This window comes from Harpia harpyja, chromosome 8, assembly GCF_026419915.1.
Source record: "Harpia harpyja isolate bHarHar1 chromosome 8, bHarHar1 primary haplotype, whole genome shotgun sequence".
NCBI lineage: Eukaryota > Metazoa > Chordata > Aves > Accipitriformes > Accipitridae > Harpia > Harpia harpyja.
In genome coordinates this window covers 51,307,034-51,332,163 of record NC_068947.1, presented here as the reverse complement: position 1 = coordinate 51,332,163, position 25,130 = coordinate 51,307,034, and the positions used below count along the sequence as shown (strand labels likewise).

The window sequence follows — 25,130 nt, the reverse complement described above, 5'->3', positions numbered from 1 at the left end:
AATATGATACTAAAATAGAAGAGTGGTACAGTCCACAAATAAGTCCTTTGTGCAAAATAAGTGATGATCATCAGTACCCTCAGAGAGAGAATCTCTGAAGATACTGCCTGTTGAATGCACTTATATTCTGTTTTGCCCATATTTGTATATGGCTCATCTTGTCCTTTATTTGGGTGCATATCCCATTATTACTTCATGTGCTTTATGTCTGTGGGTTATTTCTATACTAATTAATGTTTACATCAAGGGATTTCCCTGACAGTTCTCTGGCATTTTTGCAAGTGTACTCTTAGATCTGCACTGATATGTAGTTACGCAGTTTATACACTTTAGCCAGGCAAATGATTTCCAAGAATCCATACATTATTGCTGTTAGTACATTCAAAACTTACAACCAGTGTTACTTGGGCAACCATTTATATAAACTAATACTGTAGTCTGCTAAAACCTTATGCCAAGCTCCTATAAACTCAGACACTGTATTCCTGCTGGTACCACAGCACACTTAGATTTTCAGGTTCTCATTAGGTATTTTTCAACTGAAGTGGAAATTGCCTCCAAGAAAAGAATCCCCCAAATCTTTGAATACCCAGCAGTCATCAGCTTGTGGGATTAATTGCTTTCCTGTGAAGCAGACTTTGATGAGTTCAGTGACAACAGGGAAAAATTTACTGCCACATCCAGGAGACATTGTTACATTGATTTTCATTAGCTTAAAAAATACACAAATGTGGCTTTTCCAGGCATGTAGTCTAAGTAAACCTTTTTATATACTGCCTCTGATTTCCTCTAGTTCCTGCTCATGCTATTTCTTAATAGAGCAGAAGTGTATGGGGAAAACATCAACCCCTTCACAGAGCACGGTGTGTAGCCCTGGAGATGTTCCCTCTGAACAGGTTATGTTCAGCGCCAGATGCTTGTTAGCTGCATCAGAAAGATGCTCTGCCCGCATCCACATTTTACCCCTGCAGTAGAAATTTCTGTGCCAGCTGGAGCTGTCAGGAAAGGGCACTGATGTGGCTGGCTGTACTCTGGTGCTGGTACCACCTTGGTCACCTTTCTGTTGGCTGCTGTATTCTGTATTCAAGGCATATCCAGGCTAGTCAGCCCCAAATTTGAAAGTCATGGTTTAGTTTCAATAGTAGTATGAGACTAACTTCCAAAATGGTGACATTTGAACCTAACGTTCAAATGTCAGACACTCATAGTCTGTCTCCCAAATGCTGAGCATCCTTTTCCCACCTGCATGTGTAACACCTGATGCAGCTGACTCACCAGGATGTGCAAATTCCCCTGCTTCAGGAGCCAGCAAGGCTCAGCAGACCCAGCCAAGCGCCGGGGACACGGCAGTCTGCCCCGAATGGATCAGGAGATCAACACAAAGGATGGTGGTGAGTTTGTGATGTGGGACATGAATTGTGACCGTGAGGGGAATTCTTCCTGCAGGGGAGCAAACACGCCTGACAGGGAAGGTCTGGTAACCTCTGCGGACACCGTGGGATTTCAACTGGCTGCTGGTGAGAAAAGACTGTAGTTTAGTTTTCAGCTGCTTGACAATCCCAATGTTTCAAAGCCTCTGAGTCAGGCTGCAAGAATTATGAGATGTCTTCTAAATAATAAGTCTGAGGATCTTTTTCCAGATCTTCAGTTGTTTGTTTTTTTTTTTTTCTTGAGCATTTGGGTCACTCATAGTTTAATATTTCCAAGCCCTTCCCTTCCCTTTTCTTTCAGAATGACGAAAAACACCCTTAAAAATAAAAGAAAAAGAAAACTTGGCATATCTCCCAATCTGGCAGAGGTTCCAGCATCATGAAATGATCAAGAGTGGGCACTGCTGCATTAAGCTCACCCTGAGCACTGCTACAAATGCTAAAGTAAGGGCAACGTGCTTTTTGGAAAGCAAATCTTTTTAAACTTAAATCTGATACAGACAAGGATCTTCATTCCCCAGACATACCAGGCAATTTCTCCTGTTGACTGTTCTGGTTCAAACACAATTGGCAACATCCTGTTTTTAGTGAGATGGCTCACAGTGACCAAGTACCAAACACACCACTGAATAATGTGACGTCCAAGTAAAATGTTCTGTGATACAAATGTGAGCCCCACAATTACTTTTGGGTTCTTGCACTGATCTTTATACAGGCAGGCTTATTTTTCCGCTCGAAAGTGAATAATGAACGGGATTCACACACTCGGCCTTAACTCTATCACCTGTAGTTCTTCCACCACTCGCTGCAGGAGTGCTGGAGGGAGAAGGGAAAGGAGAAACTTGGGGGTTTTTTAATCCTGTGCTACATATCTGCTTGTACAGATTGGCCCGTGCAGACTTCCAGTCTATTATCCAATTTGTCCTCAGACAGGAACAGAAAGCTAAACGATGGCACTCTGGGTTTGCGAGATTCTTCCAGACGCTATCTGGGCTCTGCTCTGGTTGTTCTGTTCTCACAGCTCAACATGGCATCACTCCCACTTGAGCAATCTTTAGCGGATGAACCAGAGACCTTTTCTTGAAATAGATGCATCAAGCCATTCCCCTGAAGCTATACTGTGAAATTTTGACTTGTAGGAGGGGTTGCAAAGCACACAAGAATTTTAGCAGGAGAGGATGTGAGATGAATACGTGCATGAATGCTGGACACGATATATCAGAGTTAATCCTTCAGCTCTGTTTGTCTGAATGGACCATACCCAGTAGCAGGCAGCCTCCACCAGCAACCTTGCACTGTGTTATTTGTGATCAAAGTGCAGGCTTTGTAAATACAGAAACTCAGCAGTCAGAATATTAAATTGGGCTTCACAGAGCGAGTGAGGGGAAACTATTGCTGAAGATCCCATCTTGTGGTAGTAACAGGCACAGCCCAACAGAGCCAGCAGATTTAAATTGTGTGAAGCAAGCATCAATCCTATTGAAGAGCTGATCATAAACTCCTTCCTTTCCAAGCAAAGGATGCCACTGAGGAGTAAGTACTGGGCTCAGATCTCACTCTGCCCGGTCTGTCCTAGCCCAGGAGCTGCAGGGAGGGGACACACAGGAAAAATCACAGGTTTATACTGCGCTCACCCCACCCCAGGTCAGTCCGTGTCATTCCTTGTCCAAAACACCTCCCTGCTGTGAAAGGGTGACGAAATCAGAATGCGGACCTGGTCCTTACGCTGGGATGTCACCCAGATCTGCCCGGTGGCCGCTTTCCACCTGCCCTTCTGCTACAGCAGGAAGCTTTGCCCTGGGTGCCTCTGCCGCCAGCAGCCTGGTCCCCGATGCCCGGCATGGCTTTCCGAGCACATCGGCCCGCTCCCTGCTCTTCCCACAGCCTAAGTCCAAGCACAGAGACACTGACAGTACGGCCGGGTGGAGGAGATCCCAGCTGGGGTCTGTGTCCTGCAGTGGGACCTTGTCAATTTGCAGTCTATCCAAGCTCCTGCTGTGAAATTTCCTTACTTCCCTTCCCTCACTGATAGCAACGCCATGAACCGAGAGTTCAAAGTAAATGAGATCATTGTAAAAGTAACTACTTTCTTTCTGTAAATACATAACTAGTAAATTTATAGAGGGCTGAGGAAAAGTCCCTAGAAGCAAGAAAACTTCAACACTGCAAAATGGCTGTCTCGACCAGTTCTTACAGGCAAAACCTACTGTGCAGTGCTTAGCATCGAACAGTTTTCATGTCTCGATTATTCCTTATGGCTGCCCAGAAAGACCACAGTGCTCTAGCAATACCTGAGTGCCAGAGTTTATTTCAAGAGCCTCATAGACAAGAGACATCAATTGCAAGATGGACCAAAAGAAGCCTGCCATGAGAGGGACTGTTTTGAACATAGTGCTGGGTACGCACTGTTCCTTACGTCATCAGCATTTACAAGTAAAGCGTGTAGAAATCCCAAGTACATGTAAAAATCCAACGTGCCTTTGGTCTAGATTAATTTAAAAGCCTACATACCTACAGTTGCATGTGGGATTATCAGAAAAATGTATATCTAGCTCCTGATGAAGTCACCACATTGAAAAATCTGAGATGCAGGAATATCTGAAAAAGAAAATGGCATTTCATGAGAAATTGGAGATGCTCCATTCATGTAATTTTTTAGGAAAAAATATGAAGAGATGAGGTGGTTACAGAGTATATAAGTACCTTCACTGGGAGGAACTTCAGAGTTCTCAAAAGCTTTTTATTCTAGTAAAGAGAGCATAACAAGATCAAAAGCCAGAAACTGAATCTTAACAAATCCAGACTGAAAAATAAGGTATAAATTTTTAACAGTGGAAAGGCTTAATCACCAAGAAAAGTGATACATTCTTCTTCCCTTCACACCTATGGATGAGGTCTGGATGCTTTTCGCTCTTAGATGTTTCAGTCAGGCCCATGTTACCAGGCTCACTGGACATAAGGGGGTGAAAGTCTACAGACTACGTTATGCAGGCAGTGAAAATAGATCATGCAATTGTCCCTTTTAGCCTTGAGAACTATTGCAATAATTTTTAAAAGACTTGGATGATTTTCTGACTTTCTGAAGAGCATCACTTGGTAATTAATCTGAGGACAAAGTGCTACAGCATCACTTCAGAAGAAAGATCTTCAAACCAGGCTGAGCCTTACTGAAGCAGAAAGTCCTTGAGAAGGGATATGGGTGAGACACTGGGTTTGGAGTGTAATAACTGGTTAACAAGCTAGGCGAACTCTCCTGTGTACTGACACTTTAAAACTTTTTAATCATGTTGTCGTTTACAAACGCTGAGAAATACCTATGAAGACTCACAAAGGCAGATGTATTGCAGCTGTTCTGTATTGGTTGGTAAAGACTCTTTTGGACTGAAAGAACTCAATGAAGAAATGCTCTCTACACCGTTTTTGGAAGCTCTGTGTGAAGCTGCACCATGATGTGCTTGAAGCTGATGCAGTGAGACTGTGCACAGATATTCTGGACTTCTAAGGCCATCGAGCACTGCTTGCACAGCTCCATGGGTACACCTTTCTTACCAGCCTTCAGGTACCACTAGCAACGACTATGAGTTTGCACCAAGCTACACCAACAGGAAGCAATAGGAACATAATGGTCCACCTAGAAGAGAGGTCAGCTCTTCTAGTTAGCACCAGCAGGTGTACGAATTAATGACTAAATGGGCTGCTGAACAAATTTTGGGGAAGCTTTGCTAGCCTGTGCACCATTGGGCTGTCCTGGGGTTCTTCAAGCAGAAGTGCTAAAAAGGCTTTGGCAGTAAAAACAAGACCCTCAAAATGCAGAATAAAGTGATCTGAAATATTTGTAATATCTGCAAGATCTTCCAGAATAATATTATATATTAATATCAAAAGCAAAAATTGCTTTGCCCTTATGCATTTTGTTTTCTTTTCACTTTCTAGACTGGCGTTTCACATCTTAAGGCAGCAACAAAAGTCTGTCTTTGCCTCAATGGTCTTCTACAATGCATGTTAAGCATTCTGATGGAAGATACTATATAGTGTAAGTGCTTTTGCAGGGCAGTGCTTAACTTTCAGCCCTCATTCCCTACAGACCTGTTTCCCACCCATTCCTATGACTCCTCAGTTGTGAGAGGAGAGATGCATTCACTGATGCCGGGTGTACTTGGAGAAAGCAGGTTTGTAGACATACTTTTGGTGCCAAAAGAGCTCTCCGCATTTTTTTATATAGGAGATGAACTTGACAAGAAGACAAGCCTAACCCCACAAGCTCCCCAGTTCAAACCAGTCTGTTAACTGAGCACCTCACTGTTGGGAACTTCTAGGTATTTGACAACAAACCCCCTACCTGCCTAATCAACACTCACAAAAGTGAGTGGCACCTGTGTTTTAATATATCTTCTTTATTTTGGGTGACTGGTCTTTTCCCTTTCTTAGATTTGTCCTCAACTACTTAATATTCCGTGCTTGCTGCTAGCACTGAAGAGGCACATTTTATTTAAGAAATGTGAGAATTTTTGTTATGTGAATGGGGAACTTCCAGAAATGACAAACATTGGTATGAGAAAGAAATCCATGGCACAGCCACACATGAATTCCAGTTATCCAGTGGTTTTTGAACTTAGATGGAGGCGCAGATGGAGAGATTTAAAGAGGGAGAAGAGCATTACATGGGACTACAGGGGTCATGACAAGAACTGCTCAGATGAGGATGTCTTTTGAAAAGCATCCTACTGTACTCCCACTTTCCAAATTAGCTTTACAACAGCTGTGATCTATTATATCTAGACGTATAAGTGACAGATTTTTCAGGTTAAGAGACCACTGTTATTCTGGTTTCCTACACAGCAGAGGCTATACATAATGTTTCATATTGTGATTCTGCACCAAGCTTATGAATTGAGCCAAAGTTTTTTTCTTTTAAAAAAATGCGGTTTTGACTTAAAGATCGTAATTGAGAAAGTTAACATTCATCTTGTGATTTTTATCATTTAGTCTGTATTAATTCATTTAATGTCATAGTGTAAAATGACAACTTGTAAAGCAAACTTCAGCCAATAACAAATCAAAACTTTTATCATTATTTGAAATCTGCAAGGCACTCAAAATACCCATGTCATGCTTGTCTGACAATATGGATTCTTCATAAAAACATGCTCACCTGCATTTACTATCCAACTCCATTGACTGTATCCTATATTAACAATACCAGTGCCAGTACTGACATGAGAGCCACTTCTGCTTCTGTTCCTCTGGAGCTTCTTCAGTATTCCTAAATTTATTAAAAACATACATTAATAGCTTAGAGTTCCAGGTCCATTTTAGCAAGCAAAAATCTGTTCCTCCCTTGCGACAAAATATTTAACAGCAAAAGGTAGACTTTAAACTTAGCTTTTATACCTGCTGGAACCAGAAGTAATTCATTTGTCTGTAGCATGAAAGTATCGCTGACATATCTTTGCGACTTCCCCCTTTCTGCAGGCCTGAAGGGTAAATAGACACCTTCACAGCAAAGCAGCCTGAATATTTTTTTCTTTTCCAGTGTGTATACATAAGTAAAATTCTTCTTACTGACTGTGACCCTGTTGACAGTGGAGTTTCATTGATAACCAATAGTTTGCTTTACTGATTGCCAAGAAGCTAATTAAATTAGATGAATGGTAGTGGTGAGCTAACTTACAAAATAACAAGGCTCTTACTGATCGAGTACATTTTGTAGCCACTTTGCTAAACTGCCAAGCCTAAGAGTATATAAACAAGTTACTGCAAATTAGACTAAAGTGTAAACTTGCAGCAAATCAACTGCTTTGCAGTAAGCATGCCTGTTCTCCTTGGTATCCCTTGAAATATCTTAATTGGCTTGTGTTTGTTAGCGGGTAACAACACGCACAGGCTCGCTTGGTGACTGCCGAGCAGGAGGGTAACACATTCAGGTATCCATCCCCGTGGGCTTTCAGGACTTTTTATTGCAGACACCCCACTATTTTGGGCAGATACCTGAAGCAGATGCAAGCCTGAGAGTGCTCGAGGAGGACGGTTGCCTGCATCCATCTCTCCTCCTTACCTTCTTGCTCGATCTCCCCATGCCCTGGCACCAAGAAACCCAAACAAAGAATGAGGCATAAAAATCCCCACCACGCTGCAAAAATACGACTAAAAATAAATAACCTAAGCCTTATTTTTTCCCTCCTTTTCTGCTGTCGGGCAGGTTTCACATGAGCAGATGCTCTGGGGAGCGGGGTACAGCTCCACAGGGCAGGGGGCTGCGAGAAGCTTGGCACAGGGGGGTCCTTCTGCAAATTTAAGGATCTACGCCATGTTTTGGGTTCCCCCCTCACCTCAGGGGTTTTATTCACAAGGGACAGAGAGGTGCTGACCCACGCACTGCGGGGACGGCGTCTGCCATGGAGGGGATGCTCGGCTCAAATTCACCGGGCGGTGGGGTGGGGGACGGGGTAGTGATTGTGTTAAAAGGCAAATACATGAGATAGATAGCTTGTAGGGTGCAGAGTATCAGCCCAATGAGTGACTGTCCAGGTGGTAATTACTGCTGCTCTGCAGTGTTGTTCAGAGCCTGTTCACAGGTGGTCTCCAAATGGAAGGAGAGAAGGAGCTGTGCATGGCCATTTGCAAGGAGATCGCAGGAAGGGCTCTCCCCAACGACATCTGCAAAGTGAGGAATACCCCAAATTAATTCAGTACCTCCGTAACGTCAAGCCAGTAAAGTCACTTCTGCGTTGAGTTTACAACCAAGTCCAAGTCATCATTAGTCATCAGGGATTAAGGATGGGAACAATCCTGAATCCCTAGGTGAAGAACGGGTGTTGCCCTCCAAGACCAACCTTAAACTAGGGTTTAGTAAAGGGTCACAGTCTCTAAGTCCTTTCCCTTAACTTGCTTTCTTGCTGAGCATTCATGTTGACTTCTCTTTCATTAAGATGATGAGGCCAGTAGTGGGAATGAGGATGATCCCCTGGCAGATGATCCCGAGAATGTGAAACAATATGAGACATTACTGGAGGCATTTGAAGATAATGCTTTCCAGAGGGGGCCAGCATGTGTCAGAAATGCACCCAAGGGACCGCCTTGGGGAGAGACAGGATGATGGCATTCATCTAGAAAAGGCCCTTGAGGGCCTCCACGGCATCCTTCTCCACCCAGGAGATGCTATAGGAGACAATCACTCTGGATACAGTGATGGTGAGGAAATCGTCAGCCAGACATCAAACCTTCAGGAGCGTAAGGCATCCCAGACAGAAACCCCACAAATGTCCCAAATGTAACAAGGGCTTCAGGTGGTTCTCTGATTTAATTAAACACCAGAGATCCCACCCAGGTGAGAAGCCCTTCATATGCAGTGAGTGTGGGGAAAACTTCAGGGTGAGCTCCCACTTTATCTCCCACAGAAGAATGCACACAGGAGAAAGGCCCTACCCTTGTCTTGAATGTAGGAAAAGCTTCAGCTGAAAACATCACCTTAGAAATCACCAGAGAGCCCACACTGGCAAGAGACCTTTCAAATCCATGCAATGTGGAAAAGGCTTCAGTGATTTCTCAACGCTCGCCCAGCACCAGCAAACCCACACGGGTGAGAAGCCCTGTGTGTGTTCCCAACGCGGGAAGTGCTCACGCCAACAGACACCAGTGAGTCCACGCCGGAGAAAAACCCTTTATGTGTGCTGAGTGTGGGAAGTGCTTCCAAAACAAGAGACGCCTCAAACAGCACTGTAAACTTCACCTGAAACAGACAGCAGGACAGTGTTTCCCTTGGGTCTGTGAGCATTGCTGCCTTGCCTTTTAAAAAAAATATATTCAATTATAAATTCTATGGTGTGACTGAAGGAAGGAGGAAACCACCAAGGGGAGGAGAGGGACTCTGTCACAGAACAAGTAGGTTACTGATGAGGTAGGAGGGGGATGGCACGGTAGGGACAGAAGTGGGAATAAGCTTCCCGTCAGCAGGAATGGCTTATCATGGGGATTGAAGGAAGGGATGTGGTAGCAAGAAATAGGGAGGAAGCTCAGCAAAGAAGGAATTTGGTGCTTGGAAATCGGATTGTTGGGAGCATGGCCCTTGGAGAGATGGAAAGATCCCACTGTCTTACTGAGAAGGCAAAAATGACAAAGTAGGCTCCGGCAATGGGAGCCCACATTTGGGAAATGAGTCACTTACTTACTGAACTGCGGAAGAAAAGTTGTCCTTTATTCTCTCTGGCAGCATCTGTAGATATTTTAGGAGCTCTGTTAAACCTGGTCAAAGATGTCCCAGTTTTCTGGTACATTTTGTAATATTCCAGCTCTTTGATGTGTTAAGTGCCTTCCCCTATTAAATAGCAGCTCTGCTTCTGTTGTTCTCTGCCTTCCTTTCCTGCTCTATTTCCATGTGCCTGGATCGTCCTTTCTACTCCTACTTCAGTGTCAGAGCAGCCATGGCTGCACCCATCATTTTGGTCTCACCGGACATTAGGATCTATCACTAGCCTAGAAAAATAATGGATGTTACTGTGTTAAACACCTTCTTTTTGCTTTTCTAAGCAGGATTTGTTAACTGCCTTCAGCTGTATTTTGTCTTACGCATCCTGAGAGCCTTATTCAACCCAGGAGGCAACTGAGATAACCGTGTATATGTAAATATATGGAGGTGATCTGTAGCTTTACTAGCAGCACCGAGAGAGATGTGAATTTTATGTACTTGGGAGCCTTTTGGAGGCTAATGGCCTGCTCCAAGTCTTCTGCCTAGGAACAGAGTGAAAGCGGGCAACTGGAAGGGAGCAGAGCATGAATGGTGGTGACTGGAGGGCCAGAGACTGCAAATGGAGGGGCCCAGAGGGGAATGGAAATGGAAACAGAAATGGTGGGAAGCGGAGGGGAACAGAGTATGTACAGAGGGGAATGGAAAGGAACCATCTGGTGAGAAAAAAGCCAACAATGCAGGAAACTGGAGGGGAAAAGAACATGAATGGTGAGGCTCAAGGGGAGAAGGCATGAACAGAGGGGCTGTAGCTAAACAGATTTGCACCAGAGAGGTCTAGACAGAATGAAAACATGAAGGGAGGGGACAAGTACAAATGGAGGGGATGGGAGAGGAAGAGATGTCCATCAGAGGAATCTGGCAGGGATACGAATGGGAATAGTGGGGAGCGGATGGAAACAGAAGACAAATCATCATTTAGTGATGAGAGGGGAATAGATCATGAGCAAAGGTGGCTTTTTCTCATTTACCTCAACTTTAGCAATGCTCTCAACATCATCTCCACCAGCATTCTTGGATGTGGGTGGACGTTCTGGATGGATGGACAACCAGATGGGTAAAAAAGAGTGGTTGGATGATTGGGCTCAGAAGGTCATAGGTAATAAGTGGGGTACTGCAGAAGTCTGTCCTGGGACCTGTCCTCTTCCACAAGTTTATCAGTGACCTGCAGGAGGCAATGGAGCACCCTCTTGGCAGGTTTGCAGATGACACCAAATACGGGGAAACAGCTGACAGACTTGAAGGCAAGGCGGCCTTTCAGAGGTACGATGCGGGCTGGAGGAACGGGCCAACAGAAACCTCATGAAATTCAACAGGGACAAATGCAAAGCCCTGTATCTGGGCTGGGGCTGACCGGCTGGGGGAAGCTCTGCTGAAAAAGACCTGGAAGTCTTGGTAGACATCAAGCTGGATGTGAGGGAGCAGCATGCTTCAGCAGCAAAGGCAGTGGGATGGTATCCTGAGCTACGTTAACAGGAGCATAGCCAGTAAGTAGGCGGAGGGCAATGATCATCCCCCTGCACTCAGCAACAGTTTGGGACCTGTAATATAATGGAGGGAAACAGAGTGGGCATAAAGGAGATTGGAGGGGGAAACTGCATGAGAGGAGTGGAGAGGAACAGGGTGTGTGTAGAGGGGAATAAATGGAAATAAGAGTGTATGTGCAAGGGAGGGAAGAACAGTGTCTGTGGAAGGGAATGGAGGGGAAGAAAACACGGAGAAAATGAAGTGTAATGTCCCAGCTGCAGGGAGAGGTGAGGTCTGAAAGGACCAGCTGACTCTGCTAGGGGCTAAAGCAGCAGCACCCAAAGTGGTTGTCCCCCTTCCCGCTCTCCCAAAGCCTCTCCTGGAAGGCACCCTGGCTGAGAGAGAGGGAGAGCTCCTTCGGGATGTTCGGTAATGTCACCAAGGCAGAAAAGGTGAATCATCAAGGAACTGAACAAGGGTGAGGGGAGGATCAAGGAGTCTCCTCACAAGCAGATGGGAAATCGAGCCCATACCCCAGGTCTTGTGGTAGTACCGCATCAGGCTATGGCTTGGCAGCAATGGCAAATGGCATTGCAGGCTGGAGAGGATTTGCAGAAGTACTTCAGCTCCCTCAAGAGCACAAAGCTTGTCTTAGAGACTCTCCTTTTGTAAAGTTCCCTATTCCCCAAAGAGCTGGGCCCATCTTCCTGCAAATCCAAAAAAGTTCACAAACCGTGAGGATGCCAGTAAGCCAGTTCCTCTCTCCTTGCAAATTTCTAATGCCTGCAACAGTGTAAGCATCTCAGGAACTGGTCTTCACAGAGCCCCTCACAAGCAATCCTGTGTTGTCGTTTGTCTCGGTTTCAGACCAGTCCTGAGACGGGATCCTGTAAGGGTCTGGTTCCCTAACCTTTCCCATGCTGCTCTCTGTTCCTACTTTTGCTTGATCCTGAATAGTGAGTCAGTGTCTCGAAGGCAACAAAAGCACTCAGCAGGCCAAGTTTAAAGGCTCTGGGTCCCCAAGCTGTTTTGTTCCTCAGGCTCATTTTGTAGCAAATTCCACCTTGGAGGCAGACCCAGGCCCACTCCTTTTCCTGTGCATCATGTCTCTAACCAGAAAAGAAGAGGTCTCAAGTGTCCTGGCCAGTTTTGCAGACCCTCATACCGAACCTTCCACGCAAGTTCACTAGGTGCAAACCCTCAGTTCTCCACAGCCAGGCAAATGGCACAACCTGACCTTCTGAGGTCTCAGCCGTCCCCTGCTCTGCATGCCCTCTCGACATCTCGCTCTTGCTCTCTCCGTTGGCCAGCCTGGGGTAACAAAGGTTTTGGGGATGGATCACGCCGAGACACCTCTCTCCCTAGCCGCTGCCTCCCTCCTAGCCTCTGTTCAAAGAGTGGGGAGATCCTGGACCCCTGCGTTCCTGAAGCCCAAGGAAGGGAGTAGGGTATAGGGTTAGAGCTGGGGTGCAAGACCCTGGAGGTTTGAGTTCTGGCGGTGTGAAGGCGGGGGGACGAAGGGGCTCAGAGAGAAAATGGCAGGGTTGGACTCCTGGGTACCCAGGGAAGGCAGCTGGGGCTTGGGGTTACAGCAAACCCCACTCTTCTATGCTCCTGGTTTCCCTCCATCCCTGAGCAGGTTGACTGGGACAGCCACAAGGTGCAGAGCCCATCTTTCTCTGCTTGTGAGATGGTGAAAGATGTGTGAACTGAGGGGTTCAAACCAAACCAGAAAATCAGACAACTCGGCTAATTGCAAAGCTAAGCAGCAGGGGTTGATCCTTTCAGCAAATGCCTGTAAACAGGAGACCATCTTAAACCATATTTTACTGGCTCCCTTTCTGGATAGGGCAATCACCCAGCTTATAAAATATTTTGTTTAAAAATGAGGTTGGCCAAATTATGTCCAGACCACAGCAACTACTAAAAACATGTAGAGAGGACTCCCCAAATTACTGTCCATTTGTCTGTGATGCACACAAGGTTTGTGCCCCAGGTGGTTCCATGCCACCACGTTGCTGGTCCTTTGCTCGCTGCGCTGTCAGCAGCTTGCTTCAAAATGCTCTACAATTAACAGAAAAATAGGAAACTTTGGCTACTACTTACATTCACTTGAGTGAGCAGCTGTGACAGTGTAAAGTGCTTCAGTCACAGGTTTCTTGCCCCTGTGGTGGAAGTGTGACAGGAAAACAGAGCACGTGCCTGAGCTGCCCTTTTGTGTGGATCCGCAGCTTACGCTGAAACGCCAGCCAGAGGCCAGAGCAGCTGAGGTGTAAGCACATGGTGCTCTTCTGTTGACTTTGCTCCTGGGCAAAGAGATGGGACGGGGCCTTTGTAAACAGCTGCCATGAGATCAGCTGGACCAAATTATGGCCTCTCTGGGCCATATTATTAAAACTCTCTTTATTTTTTTAATGTGATGTTGAGGCATGAGAGTCTCCTAGTAGGGGTGATACAGCTGGTTGGCAGTCCTCACGCTGATGTGCTGCTTGTCTGCCATGAGCAAAATCAAATGTGTTAAATAATTCCTTTTGGCTCTTTTTAAACTTCAGTGCACATCAGTTTGCTTGGTGCAGATTCTATCCAGAATTTTACAATTCCAAACTTCATTTTCAAGTCCCTTATTCTTTAAGGTTGCTGCAAACCTCCTCACTCTCTGTAAGTCTCTAGAGGTGTTATCAGCGTACAGTGTAGCTGGGGATGGGTCTCCTTCAGCGTGGGATAGATCTGTGTGCTCACTAATAAAGGAGGAACTCTGATGGAGGTCTTAAGAGTACTGCTGGCTCAGTGGAGAAAGGTGGAGATGTTGACATGGTTATCTGTGAAGCGATGGCATTCAAATAACATCCGCAGCACTAGTTTGCTGAGTGTTTACAAAGCCTTCAGTGGGAGCCTGGAAAACTTATTTCTGTGTCCCCAGAATATGACTGGAAGTGCTGACGGCTGGTATTCTACCGCTTCAGATCTTACATACTTAACCTAAGATGTTACTAAAGAAAATGGTAATACTTGCACTGGGACTATATAATGTCTAGGGCACTGAATAATTAAACTCAGCACAGACTTTAAGCTGCCAGCATCTCTGGAAATGTGATTTATTTACATTAGTACTGAGTCAGGTAAAATGTTTCTGTTCGCACCATCCTGAATAGAACACAGATATTCCCATCTTTTAGAGCTGTTTTCAGCAAGCTGTATGTTTAAGAAGCAAACACTGGATCGCATGTATTTGTTCAGACAAGTTCTACATTTTTAGCCTGAAAGTCAAGTTACACATTCTGCAGAAACTCACGTGGCCATCAGAAAAGCCAGGGACAGCACATATGCATCTATCAGTTAAAGTTAGCCTTTGTTCCCAGCTGTAACCTGGAAATAGCATGATTTTTTTCAGCACTGTTTATTTTTCCTCAGTGTTCACAAATGTCTTGACTCTGCAATGGAAACTCTTCAGTGACCAAGGCTGTCCTGCAATATTTTTCTCTGTTTCATCTTGTTGAAGCTGTTGTTCTGCTGGGCAGCCATCAGATTTATTGCAAAATTGGTAACTAGGAAAATGAGAATGGATGAGGAAGTCTTCACATGAGCAAATCTCCCCCTTCTCCTTCCACAAACTGTCCTAAGTAAAACTATGTTGCACTTACATTGTGCTTTTGGCTTCATAATGCTTACAGTGCCCAAATTTGCTCTAAAGTTTGACTGTCAGGTGAATGGCACAGGAAACTGGGCAATGCTCTGAAAAAGTGAGCAAGATCTGTAACAGCTTTTGCAATCAGGTGGCTTCTACCTGCTGTGTGTTCGGTAAGGCTGGCAAGAGCTGAGTGAGTAGGGTATGGCTGAGTAGTATATATTTATAAATTTTAATCATAGTTCTAGGACGAACTGTGCTTTACAAAAGCCTTAAAGGTGGCGTGGAGTGAAAAGAAAGGCTGATGTATTCACACTGTGGACTGTGTGGAGTCTTACTAAAATAATGTCTTTGTGCTGCCCAAGATGTAGAAGTGGATGTGGACTATACAGGAAAGTTACCCTGATCAGCCTGTACTCAACAAACAAATTAACATTTCACTTTTACTTATTCTAGGTTGGGGCAGGGAGGGTGGGGGGGATGAGGGGGCTGTTACACAAAGTCTTCATTTAAATGCTTTGTGGTTTGCTGCTGCTGCTGTTCACCCAGCTCTCCTCTGGCTCAAGGCCCTACTTGTTTAGCCAGGTCTCAGCTCCTCTTAAGACTTAGGCAGCCTTGCTTTTCAAGTACTCCCTTCTCTGTGGGACCATGGAGGCAATCCACTGAGCAGTGCACTGCTTGGCCTCTTCCCACGTGTAGCGAGGCATGTAGCCAAAATCCTTCTGTGCTTTTCTATAAGAGAAGGTGAATGGGGTGTTCAATAGAGTGACCAGGTGACGGTTGGTGGAGGGGATGTATCTGACAAAGGGCCGGAGCAAGAAGCTCACAATCTCCAGCAGTAGCGAGAAGTAATACAACATTGTCAGAGGCATGGGGAGCCGGGGCTCGATTCCAAACCCCAGGTCCCTGGTCAGCTCGTAATTTAGATCTGCGTAGCTCATATAAGGAGTGTCATCTGAGATGTAGTAGAACTGCCCCCTGATGTGCTTGGCTTTCTGCGGGACTTGCAGGGCTTTGGCTGCCTGCACATGTGCCCAGGCGATGTTCCCCACGTACACGGGGTTCACGAAAGCCTCCTTTCTGGAGAAGCGCAGGTAGACATTTTTGTTCAACAGACACTTATCCAGATGACCTTGAAGAAACGGGCAACCTTCTCCAAAAATGTACATGGATCTCAGGGCGCAGGTCATCAGCGTGCCACCATCCTTTAGCACCTGGCCATCTGCTTTCAGCACAGAATCCTCTGCCAGTCTCTTACTCTGGGCATAAGGAGATTTTGATATACTCTCATAAGCTGTATCTTCATCACCATTGAAAATTGGGTCACCTTTGCAGTTTGGGCCTGTCACTTCTATGGTACTGGTATATATGAAGTGCTGGACGTTACAATGGACACATGCCTCCAGCAGTAGCTGAGTACCTTCAAAAGAGACACATGCAAGTCAGTCCAGAGCTCCCCAAGCAGGAAAAAGTGGGCTTTTTAGATCAGAAACAGCATCTCTGGCCTGAGCTTGGCCAGATCTCCCCTCTCTGCAGCTGGAAGAATCCTGTCCTGAACTGGGCAGCATCTTCAGTGAAACTGAACCTGCTCTGAATCTGTATTTAAGCGGTATCAGTGCACCTGCTGGAGTTAAACAAGGATGAACACTTGGTCTTAATTGCATGTCGTGGGGGTTTTTTATGCCGAGAGTCAAATTTTGGTCTTGCTTAGGTTAGCATGGTTACTGATTACAGATTCAGGGGCTTGTGCCCGTTGGCTGGATTGACGTGGCTTAAGGCAGAGAACCTTCAGAAGCTGCCCCTCTCATTAGGTACCATCCATCCTGTATGCTGAAGCCCCTGTTTTCCAGGCTCGAGGTGCTCTTGGATGGTTTGCTAAGCAGGGACAGAATTAATGTGGGACCTGAAGGTTTGCTCCAAAATCAGCTTCACCCAGTGGAAGTCTATTCACTATTCAATTGGCTTCAGAGGAGGGTTTGAAGAGAAAGCTCTTATGTCAGAACAACGCACAATACCATGTAGTCAAAGATCATAAAGTGCAGCAAGCAAAGTGATGTTTGTGTATGTACACCTCCTCCTTTTTCTGCATATTCTGTCTTTTACTTGAAGTAATACAGGATTTCCTACTTTTAAAATCCTATCATAATGCTTTCATTGAGGGGAACAGAGGTAAGCTGCCAAGTTCAAGGTCTTTCAAATAGCCAAGAGGGTTAAGCTAGGAAAGCACATTCAAGGGGGAAATAAATACTTTCATCTTGCAAGTCTGTGAAGTACATAGCAGTGTCTTGGCTGGTCAGAAAGCCAAAAGAGCATCAGAATGGAAATGGAGGGAAATAAGGAAGAGGACTGCAGTATTTACTGACTAACCTTAGGGTCAGTTTGCTCTAGGAGCAGGACTGGCATGTGCTTTCATTCTACCAAATGTTATCAGCTAACCATCACGGGCCCAGTGGGCTTATTTCACCCACAGGCAGACTCTGATGGGGGGGGATCTGAAAGATTTATGAAAGCCTAGATACTTTGTGCTTAAGTCTAAACCTGCCAAAAGGACCGATGGGACAGACATAAACAAACTCTCTAGCTCTGACTCCAGCTCTTTTCTTTCTGCTTTCTGCTTTTGGGACATTTTAGTATTTGTTTGGGGTTTTTTGTTGGGTTGGGTTTTTTCCCCCATGGGTTTAGGCAACACATTCTGCCGTGAAAAACAGATCGTAGCAGGAGTATGGTCATAAAGAGAGAGCTTTACAAATCCTGTTTCTGAACTACCATCCCTGTATACTTATTTTTCATACTACCCAATGCACAGGTTTACAGGAACTTGCCTTCCTGCTCTTCCCTCCTGGCAGGGACCTAAGAAGCTGCCCGCTGGGCTCTAATTTGTGGTCACTGACAATTTGTGGCTTTGAGTGAGCAGAAATGAAAGGGTCTGGAAGCTGAATGTACAGGCAATGAGCCAGGCTAAAACAACCAAAATGTCATCCTGCTGTTTTTAAGGTGTGTGTAAGAGACAACTCGACTACAAAGAATGCTCTGGTGAGTAGCCAATATTTGTAAAAGTGGTGCCAGTGGAAGTATATTCCTTATTTTTCCATGAAGAAGCCCTGTACCTGTGGCAGAGGGGAACAAAGAACCAGGAAAACTATTCATGTAAATAAGAACGTCTTCCCCAAATCTTCACCAAGGAGCTGAAGCAACACAGCCAGGGAGGTCAGTGTGCATGCAGGTTAGGCACTACCAGTTCTCTGGAAGGCATAGAGGGTTTGGGGATCAGAGGGAGGGGGATAAAGTTGTTCTTTTAGTACATATGTTTCAATTTCTTGGCAGCTGATGCCACATCGGCCATTCCTAAGCCAAAAACTTCCCTCTTCATCTGATCTTTTCATGAAGAACAGGGGCTCCTTAGTAGAAGGGGAGATCCCATCATGGAGTGAGAAGTCACTCAAACCCCTCCCTCCCACAGCCTTGAGTTTGTTGGGGGCTTTTTGATGATAAGCTGAAGGTGGGAGAGCAGCTGCTCCTGTGAACTGCATTCATGCACACACAGACATAATGGCAAATGGGAGGAAAAGGAAAAAAAGGAGGAAAAAAGAAGAACAGGAAGCAGAGCGCCACAGGGTCTGGGATGTTTGCTGTAATTGCAGCCAAAGCCTGCAGTGTTCGTAAAAACTGAATACTACACAGGCAGGGATGCTGTATGGGGAGGGAGAATAAGAACCGATTTCTCAGATGCGCACTGGGATTTCAAAGGTGAATTGCTTCCAGAAAGGTCCACTGAGCATAGGATTATGGCTATCCCCACTGAAGGCAGAGCTTGTGCAAATCTCAGGATGGGCATATGTGAGGGCTGACAAGCGTGAATGATCCTGCAGTGCCCTGCAGTGGAAGACCACTGCACATTGGGTGTGGAAAGGGCCAGAGCTGCACATGTGCTTTGCACTCACAGGTGTGGCTGTGCAAGATGCAGAATGACCCAGTTAATCTGGCTCAAAAATACAGGTCAGGTGCTCCCTCTCCTGAGCAGATGATGATCGGGACATAGTAGACATGGGTTTGAGAAAGGTGCTTCACCCGCTCACCTGTTACATTGACTTCCCAGAGCAGCTGCTTCTCTATGAGGCCCAAGGTGTCAATGATGGAAGCCGTGTGGATGACAACGGAGACCCCCTGACAGGCACGGTGCAGCAACGTCACATCTCGGATGTCCCCTTCCAGGATTTTCACTGCTGTCTTACCCTGGAACACTGCAAGGGCAGCAGAAAACAAAGCAAAAGACCTTAGAGGCATCCTGAGAAGAGCACGGAAAGGAGCGGTGAAGGGCTCTGTGGAAGCTGATGCTGCGCCTGGGAGGTGCTGACCGCCCAGGCAGGGGAGCGATATTTTAAGGCTGGGAAAACAGAAGGCATTTTGCAACGGCTATATTGTCAAGTGCTAATTACAGTGCTGTAGAAGTCTATGTCGCACTACCTACTGTATTTTTGGAGCCAATATTCAACATGGTTCGTTCTTTTTTTTTTTTTTAAAGAGAAATCTTTCTCACTGCTAGCAAGGACCTGAAGCTTCGTTCAGGTGTGACTATTTTAAAGTTCACAGAGGGAGTAGCTTTAGCTACGCATGTTCTGGTGACTGGCTATTTATAAAAGTATTAACCCAAGTATACCAAACAGCCAGGGACTGTATGCTCCTGTCTTCGAGGTGATGAATGCTCTCTCGCCACCCACAGCATGTGTGCACAGAGCTGTGTTCACACCTATCTTCTGCCCCTTGACCTTGCCCATATTGCAGCTCTTCTAATACATACAGTTCTGACACATCTTTTTTATGTACCTCAGCCAGGACTTGCTGTGCCTTTTCTAACTCCAGCTCTGGCTCCATTTCAGCGTCTGTGCTGTGGGGTCATTTTTAGCATGCACATCTTTCTGGTCCAAATTTGAACTCTCAAGGCTGCTCTCCTGAGCTACCTCAGCCCTGACTTGCTTTAACTCCTGGTTTTTAAGCCCTCTCCCTCCCCAGCAGCTAATGTGTGTGACCTTGGTGCAGTCTTCAGTCTCAGAGCCATCCTTCCCTTAAGTTTTGCTGGGCAGAAGCATCCTTCATACAGCCCAGAACCACACTAACAAAATTGAGCCAGCGCAGGACGATCGCCTGGAGAAATGTATAGTCCGAGGCGATGCTGCTCTCCTTGGAAGTCTGCTGGCCTGGCTGCAGCTCTGCCATGGGAGAGGAGAGGACTTTCTCAGCGTGACTTACAGCTTTTCAGGAGGTGGTGGCATGTTTGCTCATGAGCCTCTGCTGTGGTTGCACTAGAGGGCTCCCCAGGCACAGCTACTGGGAAGGGACTCTGCACAGCTGGAGTGCTGGTCTTCTTCCAGCAAAATCAACTGCCCATTTTAGATAAGAGAAGAACCTGATTAATTTATATAGCTCTTCGGCTCAGCCTGACTGAAAGCTCGTGTATCCTAGTGCTTTGTGACCAGCTCCAAAGCAGGCAGTATTTCATCCCTTGTCTTTAAGGGGGAAACACTGAGAAACAGCTGCTGGGATCTGGAACTGAGTGGGAGTGTCTTTTAAAATGGGTTTTATCTCATTATCTCTGTAGCACGCTAGAATGTAATCCTGTATTAATTTAACAATTATTCTGATGCAACAGGCTTGAAGATCTTTTTTTTGTTCACAGTCAGTTGGTCTGAGATGTGAAATTTGTGAAACATTTACAAAACAGTTACTAAATCTAGAGTTACTGCCCTCCCAGCACTGCCACATGCTCTCTTATGCGCTTTTATTTTACAGAGTGCATTCATTTCCTAGGGCTCCGTTTCTAGAAGGTTTACACTGACCCCTACTTGTATGGATGCAAAAGTGTCAGACTATGGGGCTAGGCTTTTTGTTAAGCACCTGGCAGTTAGATTTGCTCTAATAAACATTAGTCTTTGTACAGCCCTTAGGTTGATGTTATCCATGAGTAAGGCTTTGTGGGGTTGCAGTAATCCAAAGGACTGAAATACATGGTTTTCACAATGTAAATTCTGACGTGTGGCCCCTTCAGAGTGGTGCCTGGGCAGGAATTAGGAAAACGGAAAGTTTTTACATGTGAAAATCAAAGCTTTCAGGAAAAATACAAAAGAAACCTGTCCATTTCAAAGCTGATCACAGGGATAGTTGGTATCAGTCACTAGAAAGCTGCTGTCTAGCTGCTTTGTGCCTTTTTTGGGCTTGCAATTTAAATTGTGTGTGTGATATGAGGCAGGAAAGCTGCTCCTCCATTCCACTTTACCCATCAGAAGTTGCTGTGCTATATACAATACAGGCCTTGTCCACTTTACCAGCATCAGCTAGATGTCAGGAATCAGCAGATTGATCTTGTTTTGCTCTGGGGAAGAGGAAAACTACAGGTGAGCTTGGAAGCAGAGAGAGGAAAGAAGAAAGGACTGACAGACAGCAGTTTCAGTCAGAGATGGACAGGAGAGAGAAACCTGATTTCCATCTGCACAAACCATTGCCCAGGCATCAAAAAAGCACATGTGTGTCAGGTGGAAGGGGGAGGAAAAGAATAAATTCAACTCAGCTCTCCATTTTCTGCGTACAGTGATTATGAGAAAGTACCTACCCATTGGGAAAGCTTCTTCTACTTCACCACTGGTTTCTGTGTCCTCTGAGCTGTAAGCAATGCTCCCTGCTTGCTATGGGGTAGTTTTTGCTTGGAAATGCAATGACTACTCAATAAAATTCAGTGTCCTGTTGTGAGCAGTGTCTGACTCAGCAATCCACTCAGACTATTTGCCCTAAACTGTCTTTCTCTTTTCTATGTATTGTTTAAACTTCAAGCAAACAGCAATGTCTGTGGGACTTTTAGCTTGAATTTCTTAGTGCTCTTTTATAGAGGTCCTAACATCTGTGGGGTGGATGGTGGGGAAAGGCACTCCTCATGAGAGGTCTCCACTTCCCTGGTTAACCGGATGGTTCATTAAAATGGTCTACTTTGTGTATTCATAGGAGAAAATGAAAAATTGCAACTTATTTTCATTTGTAAAGGGTAGAGCAATTTGTTGGCTTCTTTGGCCCAGGGAAGCTAAAATGTTAATTCTGTTCCCATTTCAGCTACTGGGATGTCCTGTTGCTACTCTGCCTTTCTGTTTTGAATGCAGTGATAAAGGCAAATGAATGTCTGCAAAGTTGAGCAAAAAGCTGGGAGGAAGTTTCCCAGAGCAGGAACTTCCCCCAGCAAAAGTCCTGGAAAAAACCCAACATTCCTTCTCCCTCTACTTTCCTTCTACTTTGGAGCAGTACTGGCTTAGCAGTACAAAACCACTCAAGGCTCAAGCATTGCACAATCTATAAATGTCTGTCTGAAAAATGACATGAAATGAGGGTTCAGGGAGAAAGGGGAGGGATGTACAGAGAGATGAGGCAAGGGGGAATCAATGCTTTGAAATAGTGAGAAATCCTCTTGAGAACAACCTAGGAGTTTCCAACTTTTCCAGAAGTGCCAGTGCTATAGTGAACAAAACCAGAATTGCGTAAGTGGAAGCACAGGAAAGGCAGAAAGATAAATTTGAAGTGGAGATGGGAGGTAGGAAACCCAAGGCACCAAACTACTATGTTCAACGTGACGTTCATTCTCAACCACACGGTGTAACTGGGTAGACTCCAGCTCACAGCACTTGATATCGATTGGATCATCCTGGACTCCCCAGGGCTGTGGAAGACCGCAAATGCCACTGTTTTACGCAGACTGAGTGCCATGGTCAAGGTCTCAGCAGTAAAGATTTTTGGACAAAAGAGGAGTGTCCTTGAGTGTCTCCTGGCACAAAGAGCTGTAGCTTGCACATAGTCCTGTGTCTTACTACCCGCAGCTCTGACTCTGCAAAGATATTGCAAGTAAAAAGTGCTTAAGGGCTTAGTGAGAAAGAAACCCACTCAGCTCTGCTCCTGGCTATTCAAGAAATCCAAACAACATATGCTGGCAAGTAAAAGTCCCTGCAGTAAAAATAACACAGGTCAGAGGACTCCAGCCCCACAGTTTTTGCAGCAGCCCTGCATTTGGAATAGGAGTCACTGTGCTAGAGAAGGGCTTGAAAGGGAATGGCAGGAAAATACTTCAGGTAGTCCCGAGCACAGGAACTGGCAGGATACTTGAAGACACGTAGCTACAGAGGTTGGTACAGGCAGAGGGACTGCCAGTCAAAGTGCAGGGCCTAAGGCAGTTCAAACACATCTGAAATGCCAGCCTGTTGTTCCTACTACCTGTTTGTGGGGGGAAAAAGGCTCTGATGATAACTGATTTTTCCCTTCCTCCTGCGCTGGCCAGATAGGCAGCAGGAATGCTGCAAGAATAGGAGAGGGAGTGTCTGTGCTGTCTTCAGTGGAGGAAGGAGGGAGGGTAAGGAAAGAGGTCCTAGAGCTTTCCTATTAACAAAAAAAGGAGCAGCGAAACCTTTGCTGCAGCCCAGCCAAGGTTGTACACACACAAACCCTCATTTTTGCTCCCCAGGAAGCTCCATGATCCCCACAAAGCTCTCCTGGCCTGAAGCAGCGCGGGTGCTTCTGTCGCTGCCCTGCTGCATCAGCGTTAAACCACACGCGCTCCTGCTGCCACAAGCGCTTCGGCCTCTGCCGCAGCTGCAGGTTTTGTCACTGCGGGAACCGCCTGGCAATCAGAGCCGCTGCAAGGCTCACGGGCATCTAGCAAATCCTCAGTGAAATGCTGAATGACATTTAATGAGGAGTTGTATAAAACCATCCTAAAGGCTTGTGCAATTTGCACCGGGTTTATGGTGGACTGTTACTACACTTTGATGACACTTAAATGCTTTATAGAAAGAAATATAGAAAGATTGTGGCTCTTTAGCAAATCGTATGGGGATATTCCATAAAGGTTCCCATATAGTTCCCTGTATAGAGGAAGAGTAGCCTTGAGGTTAAGATGTGATGGAGGAAAGCATTGCCAAGTAAATGTGATGTAAGGACTTAAGAAGTTGATCAAATTTAGGTTCCTACATGCCTTTTTATAGATATGCTCAGGATCCCAGGAAATGGGACTTTTAAAATATAATACTCTGAGCTGCTTTACCCACCACAGACTGTTTCTGACACTGGGCATATTGCTCATTTGTGCTGTCTCCAGTCCATTCAAGAAGCCAGAGTTCTGACTTGCCCTTTGCAAACGGACCCTGTCTCTTCTGTGCTTAGCACAAAAGGATTCTGCTCTCCAGGCAACTGCGATAATGTTAATAATAACAACAGATTTTTTTAAGATACCTCATCACAACTCTCAGCCAGAAGATCACTATTAACCAAACTAATCACAGGTTGAAGAAAACCATTAGCGTTTACACCCACAACTTTGCCACTGCCTTCTAGTCTAGCACATCAGAGCCCAGGACAGCATGCTCTGGGTTACACTGTCATCCCCTCTCACCCCCCTAGTATAGCAATGCTTGTGTTTTCCTTCCCCGCAAGCAGAAGCGTGAGATTTTTGCACTAATTTTGCTCTGTGTGTGTTTTGATGTAATAGAAGTTGGGTTGAAGGCAGCCTCTTTACTGCATGAACAGTACATAAGTCTCTTCCAATCTAGAGAAGCCTTGGGGTCTGGGAAAGAAAACTCTTGCTTTTATGTTTTACGTCTGATTTCTGTGCTGGAGGGAGAGGGAAGGATAAAGCAAGACTTCCTTGAAATAAAACCTCTATCTGCAAAGCTGGTTTGGATGAGAGGTAAAGGCTTCCAAGCTATCCATATGAGACAACAGCACATATACCCGCAACACATAGTCCTCACGAGATGGTACTTACTTCCAAATCTCCCAAGGGCTTCATTGCTAAAGGTTTTGTCTAGCAGTCGGATCTCAGCCAGTGCCTCCTCTTCTTCCAACAGCAAGCGGACAATCCTTTGACCAAGAAATCCTCCTGCTCCTGTCACCAGGCAGCTTACCCCAGCCAGGGACATTGCTCTGGGTTGCTCTTCGGTGGCGAACTGGCTGTTTCTTGAGCTTAGAGCGGCCGGTTCACCTCCTGCCTGAGGAAATGAACACATGACATCAACCTCGGGGGTCTTTACAAATCAAAGGGTGTTACCAGAAGGAGAGACTACTGGAAAAGAAACTCTAACCCCTACATTAAACAACAATTTTTAAAGCATGTCTTACTTTTGCTAGCTATTCCTATTCAGAAGTAGCCTATGCATTTTTTCCATGCAAAGAAAAAAACTCTTCACAAACAATTACAAACTAAGAAATTAACAAATCTGAAAATGCTCTACATCAAAGCCAAACAAACCCCACAAAAGTCTGCCTCAATCCTTGGTTCCACCTCTCTAGCACTCAAAAGACTGTGGGGGAGATTTGCCTGTATTTATATACTGCAGAGCACGAC

At 45.5% G+C, this 25,130-nt stretch overlaps 1 protein-coding gene across 3 annotated transcripts; it reads right to left on the bottom strand.

Moving 5' to 3' along the window:
- Positions 1-13,898: 13,898 nt before the first annotated feature.
- On the bottom strand, positions 13,899-25,130 carry HSD3B1 (hydroxy-delta-5-steroid dehydrogenase, 3 beta- and steroid delta-isomerase 1). 3 transcript variants are annotated; one of them, XM_052794456.1, is made up of 4 exons: positions 25,035-25,130; positions 24,552-24,774; positions 18,841-19,005; positions 13,899-16,184 (listed from the first exon to the last, which is right to left on the bottom strand). In XM_052794456.1, exons 2-4 carry the CDS (start codon positions 24,703-24,705, stop codon positions 15,370-15,372), a joined length of 1,134 nt encoding a protein of 377 aa, XP_052650416.1. In that variant the 5' UTR covers positions 24,706-24,774; positions 25,035-25,130; the 3' UTR covers positions 13,899-15,369. The 3 variants fall into 3 exon arrangements, with proteins under 3 accessions (XP_052650416.1, XP_052650415.1, XP_052650414.1); XM_052794455.1 differs by having other exon boundaries at positions 24,874-25,068; XM_052794454.1 differs by having other exon boundaries at positions 24,905-25,068.